Below are 6,000 nucleotides of genomic sequence, written 5' to 3'. Positions count from 1 at the left end.
GGCCTTTGGGCGAGTGAGGGTCATCACTCCTCCTAACTTTGCTGTGTACTGCTGTTTGGTGCTGATGCTTTATTACTTTGTTATTGGTTGTTTTGTAGTTTTGTTTTATGATTTTAACATACACTGTACTTGTTTTAACTGTAACATCTTTGTGACTTGCCCAGGGACCGTTTGGTGAAGGGCAATACAAATAATACATAAATAAATGCTGGAGTCACTATTAGAGGAGAAAGAGAGAAGCTGCCACCCCACCCCCTGCACTAGGCTAACACTACACATGTGTTCACTTTCCAAGGTATAAAAGGATGAAATTAGAGAGAATTAAGCGGAATAACTGCATACAGCTTAATCATTATCCCTTCTCTGAAAGGAATGAAAAGAATTGCTAATGAACTGCCAAATGCAATTCATTGTGAATCCCAGCCAAAAAGCAAGCAGCAGCTGCATAGTCTTGTCATGCAAGTATGTGGTGCAGGAAGAATTAGCAGTGCCAAGTAGCATTTTCCAATGAGAGGATGAAAGAACTATTACTTCATAAACCTGTGTTTTAAAAATAATTTTGTTCACCACATGAAGTGTTTCTGAACTAACCATAGTTTGAGACAACAATCTCAAGAACATGATGAGTATCTGAACACAAATGCACTTGAAACAGTCCATGGAAGGTTGGGTTGGTTTTTTTAACAATATAGTGGTTTGTATAATTTTTATGAAAAAATATGAAATTTTGGAAGAATAAGCAAGTGCAGACAGAGAGAGTTCAAGACACATTGCAACTTACTGTTTCATAGAACTGTGCCTGTTGCTCCAGATACAAGCGCATCACACTATTGTAATCATAAATTCGGTTACTGTGGAAGTGATTCATTTCAGCTGTAAAATCAAAACCAGAGCACATATTGAAGTCTGACTCCAAAAAGGAATAAATGTTACTCATTTAGGAATCCAAGCAAAATGCCAGATTTGCACTTTATGCTAGTGGAGGGGTAGGAAACCATTTTTCTATTAAAGGCATGGCAGCAGCAGCAACAACAACAACAATCAACAACCACCATTTTATTATTTATACCCCACCCAACTGGCAGAGCCAATGAAAGGCAGATTTGAGACTGAAGTATTTTGTCTTAACTAATCAAGAATAAAGACTGACTATCTCACCAAGGTCACCTCAGATTACACTCCCCAATCATATGCAGGTCAACTCAGAAGCCTGCCTTATGTTGTTTGACACTGCTGTTCTTACATAAGCAGTATTCATTTAATACAGTAGACGAATATTGCTACTGTTCCAGAAAGCAAGTGAAAGGGATTCATTTCTGACTACACACAGAGAGAGACAGAGGGGACACCAATTAATTCAGACAGGTGGGGAAAACCTCTTTTCTCCCTGCACCCCAAACCATATAAACATCACGTATTTGTAAAGTAACTAAACTTATTCTTAAAATTCCCTTTCACCAATCCTCTTTTATCCCCATTCCCAATTAACAGGAGAAACCATGCCATTTAAATGCAAAGTACATTTTACCTTGTAGTGCATATGACATGGTGCTTACACGCTTCAGCATGTTTTGTTTATCCTGTGGGGTGATTTTGCTGGTAGCAACTAATTTATCACTTTCCTTCACTTTGTCTATTGCTCCCTGTTAAGACAAAACATCACATAAAGCATCAACGGAAAAGCATTTCAAATTAAATTAATTAGTTTCATTTGCCTGTGTTGTATCTGCGTTCATTCTATTTCCTAAGACTCCCTGCCCTCCCTCAAAAATTTACAAAACCTGGAAGGAGGAGTGTTGTATGCTAGGATCAACCACCACATACTTATTCTTCCTCCAGACCAATTCACACAATCATGGGGCATGCTATGGGAACTATAAAACCAAGCTGCAATGTACACTAGTTTTGTGCTGCTATTTATGTACTGTATGCAGAACTGCAATCCTCTTCACAGCAAGCAGCGCTGTTGCAAAACTGGCTTGGGAAAGGCAGTGTGCAGTAGTTTCAGGTCATCATCAGATGACTATGAATCTGCCATCAGTAGTTTTAAAATTAAGTTTAAGCTACTAAAATACATTAAAGCATAGCCACGAAAGATGCTTAGCTTTCACACACTTTATAAACCACAGACTATTTTGGGTTTCCTAAAATGTGAGAACTATACAGTGCACTCCATACTCTATGCAGGCTTTCTGGCCTTTGTTTTCACAGGAAGCTGTATTGTTATGAATCAGACCACTGGACCATCTAGCTCAGTAGTGCTGAAACTCAGTGGCAGTGGTTCCCCAGGATTTCAGAAGATAATCTTTCTCAGCCCCACCTGGAGACTGAACCTGAGCCACTTTGTCTGCAAGACAGATGATCTGCCACTGAGCTATACCCCTTCTCCAAATACCCTAAGACAAGAACCCCCAACCTTTCTTGGCCTGCAGGCACATACGGAAATCCAAGAACATGCTATGGGCAACACAAAATACCCATTTCCCAGTAGAAAAACTGGTAGTGCTCAGGACTGCTCCCCCACCCTGCAAAAAAACACCTGCAGACAAAACACATACACCCAAACCCCAAAAAAGCAAACATCAAAAGCAAAACCTCCAAGGTGTAAAGCAATCCCCCAAACCATGCAAAAAAGGGCAGGCAGAACATCCCTTCACCCTAAAAACAAGCAGGAAAAATACTTCCATCCACTTCAGCAACCAATCAAATACAAAAACCAACTAAAGTACACACATCCCAAAACTTAGCAGGGAGTAGCAAGATCCCTTTTCCTTTCCTGAAGAGACTGAGAATCTGCATAACTCACACTATGATAAGTAGCACCCCGCTCTTTAAGTGTCATGGTGAAAAAGGCTCCTTACCTTGTGAGCACCTATGATATCTGGGAAGCAACCAAGAAATCCTTTATATTCATGATTGGTTTCCATTAGAAAATGAAGATCCTGCTTTGGCTGATAAAGAGGGGGAAAATCCAGTTATTGACTCCATAACAACAGGTCATACAAGCTCCACATCTAAACTGAAAATCAGAAGACTACCAATGGTGAGGGGCAATGAAATTTTGAGTGCTGAAAAATGGCAGCTCATCTACAAATTGCAAATGGATACATGTAAGAAATTGTTACTTTAAAAAAGATAGCAAAGTCAAATATAAAATCAGTGAACATAAATCACTATATTTTACCCAATCTTTGTACAAATAGGCTTTAATACAACAGGGGGCATAAGATTTCAGGGTTTTTTGGCCCATAGTCCTTTAAAAAGAGGCACATATCCTGCAAATCATGTGTTGGTGTGGTTGAATCTAGCCCCTGCCCCCCTGCACTTTATAGAGCTAGCAGGTTAGGAGTTGCATGCCCAACTCCCAGTTACACACAAATTTCCCATTCATTTACTGATACAGAAGCAGGCTTCTGCATACCATGACTATGGTGGTAGATTTTATTTTTTTCATAAAATTTATATACTGCTTGATTGTAAAGGGGGGGGGGACCTCAAAGTGTTTTTTTAATCACCAACTCTTGCTAAATTCTTAGCACCTTTATAATCACTCAAAGTATGCTATGCATTCCTAGGGAGACAGCCATCCAATGAACTTTCCCCACTTGTGCAACATGACCTCTTGTTTCTCTTCTCCCCAACCTGCTCCAGAAGAAGATGGCTCACCATGTAAGCAAGCACCTGCTCCATTTGAACTCACCCATGGACTTCCCCCCACAATGTAGTAGTATGACATACCTGTTCTGCCACAAGACTGGCAATTTCTTCATATGTTTTTCCTGCTTCTGTTATTGCTTCATGGAGGTCAGACTCTCCTAAAAAAAAATGTGACACAGAGGTTTTCCAAATACATCAAAATGAGTCGCTGAAACAAACAAAAATGGGACATGTAGAAACATCTACATTTTGAAATAAGTGTTTGTTGGTACATGCAGTGATTTCTATAGTAGAAGGTTTATAAGTATTTACTTAATATAAAATTTTTACTGAAGGCTTACTTAGAATTTGAATAAACCAATCCATGAGGGAAAATAAACTGCCTTTAATTATACCAGTAATTATAAATTTGAAACTAGCAAACTATCAAGACTAAGATGACAAAATTAAATGATAGCATCTTTATATTTTTCATATCTTTCCCTAGTCACACATGTTCAAATGTTTCTGCTGAACACATCAACAAAAGGCTGGGGTTGAGTTTGGCACATTAAGTTTTGGGGCAAAACAGCAGGGATTTCATGTAGTCTAATTCACCTATTCTTTGTTTACTGTTGCAGAGAAATGCTGTAAATGTGTTTAGGTTTGGAATGAAAACATGTTCTGTGACCTCTGCAACAGAGTTCAAAGCCTGTAGAGCTGATATTGGAGAGAGGAGAGAGATAACTGCTTTAAGAATTCATTAAACGGGGCCTGGATCAGGTAATTTTAGTCTGATTGCTCTGGGTCACAACAATTAACTGGATTGGGAGTTAGCTATCAGTTAGGGAAAGGCTGTTGAGGAGTTGGATGAGAAGCAAACAGTTGAGGCAGGTGTGTGGAAAAGGCCTGAGTATCAATACACAATGTGTGGTTAATACATGTCTGGCAAAAAAATCAGAAGTGAGCCAGTGATTGAGTTGGTCTGAGAGGCTGTCCTGTGTAAACGTCTTACTAGAAGGGAGGTTACAACAGTAAACCACAATATTTTGATCGTTTAAGAAATCACTATCAGTATAACTCTCCAAACAGAGATTATATTAATAAATCGTATTTCTAGTATTGATGCCTTTGCTTAAAACAAGTATTTGACCCCCAATATTTAATCCTTATAAATTGGAGCATGACAGGGAAGGACTCATAGGCATCTTGGTAGCCACTGAGAGAACAGCGTGTGGGACTACGCAAGTCTCGCCTGATCCAGCAAGGCTCATTTCATATGTTCAGTTTACCTGCCATTTGAAGGAAGTTTAGTCCATTAAAAACCAAAAATATTTATTCCAAGGTCATCCAATTAATGCAGCCCAAATACTAGAAACAGGTGAAGTTGCTTTGAAAGACAAATCAAAACAGAGCTAGAATGAAATACCTTGATAACCACTGCTATGGAAAACCATTGCTAAACCCTGTAAAGCTTTTCCTATTTTCTGGTATTCCTTGGGCAATGCTGAAAAAAAAAAAGATTTAACATTAAGATATAATCTGGTAAAGCCAGAAAAATGCAATGAGCTTGCTTAAAAGCAGTGCTAGTGTTTAGTGGCTATGCAGTGTTACATAGATGAGCTTCAATGAGTCCAAGTGAAGTACAGATCTCATACAATTCCCCTCCCCATCTTCCCATGCAGCAAGGAGGACTTCTGCTGAGTTTACTTTCAGTTTCAAAGAATCTTGACTTAGCATTATGCGTGTATCAGGGATCCTGATTTACTAGCAATGGTTTGTTAAACCAGCCAGCTTTACTTGAAGCTGGCTTGTTTATTGAACCATTTGTTTGCTTTAATCCATCATTCCTGGCACAAACAGGAGACGACAAGGGGAAGGATGAGTGCACAAACTCAGTGCTTCACTTGGGTTTGCTGAGATTCATGCATGTAGCATTATGCATGAACCAGCTCAGCAAATAAGTGACTACAAAACACTACCTAAATAAACACCAGTATGGCAGGCAGCCAAATTTCTTTCTGATGGTCCCTGTATTCTCCACCACTCTCCTCACATTTATTTCACATCCACTTGCTTGATTACCAGCACTTGCACTGCCCTCTTGGTGCCATTAGTTCATTTACTTTGATCAGTGGGTCTACAAGTGCTTCTGCTGCTTGGCCCAAGCTCGCAGCGCCCCCTGTGACCTCAAGACCTAATGGGAAACTCATTTCTGAAGTCCAAGGTCTATGGGGCTACATTAACAGTGCAGTAGTGTATTTACTTACTCAAATGGCAGCTTGGTGCAGATCAGTTAAATAGTCTGAGCCTTTCACACAGAAAATGCTTTTCTAGAGAAATTGTGCTTTTTACAAAACATAC

At 39.4% G+C, this 6,000-nt stretch overlaps 1 protein-coding gene across 2 annotated transcripts in view; it reads right to left on the bottom strand.

Moving 5' to 3' along the window:
* SNX9 (sorting nexin 9) overlaps positions 1–6,000 on the bottom strand; it is a 42,095-nt gene that overhangs the window by 2,143 nt on the left and 33,952 nt on the right. For both annotated transcript variants that reach the window (XM_035108651.2, XM_035108652.2), the window contains 5 exons: positions 5,066–5,143; positions 3,739–3,815; positions 2,862–2,951; positions 1,529–1,643; positions 782–873 (listed from right to left, as the gene is read on the bottom strand). In XM_035108651.2, the coding sequence (XP_034964542.1) occupies positions 782–873; positions 1,529–1,643; positions 2,862–2,951; positions 3,739–3,815; positions 5,066–5,143 (452 nt within the window). The remainder of the gene's footprint in view (positions 1–781; positions 874–1,528; positions 1,644–2,861; positions 2,952–3,738; positions 3,816–5,065; positions 5,144–6,000) is intronic.

Source organism: Zootoca vivipara, chromosome 3 (assembly GCF_963506605.1).
Source record: "Zootoca vivipara chromosome 3, rZooViv1.1, whole genome shotgun sequence".
In the NCBI taxonomy this organism is placed as follows: Eukaryota; Metazoa; Chordata; class Lepidosauria; order Squamata; family Lacertidae; genus Zootoca; species Zootoca vivipara.
This window is presented reverse-complemented; position numbering and strand designations above follow the sequence as displayed.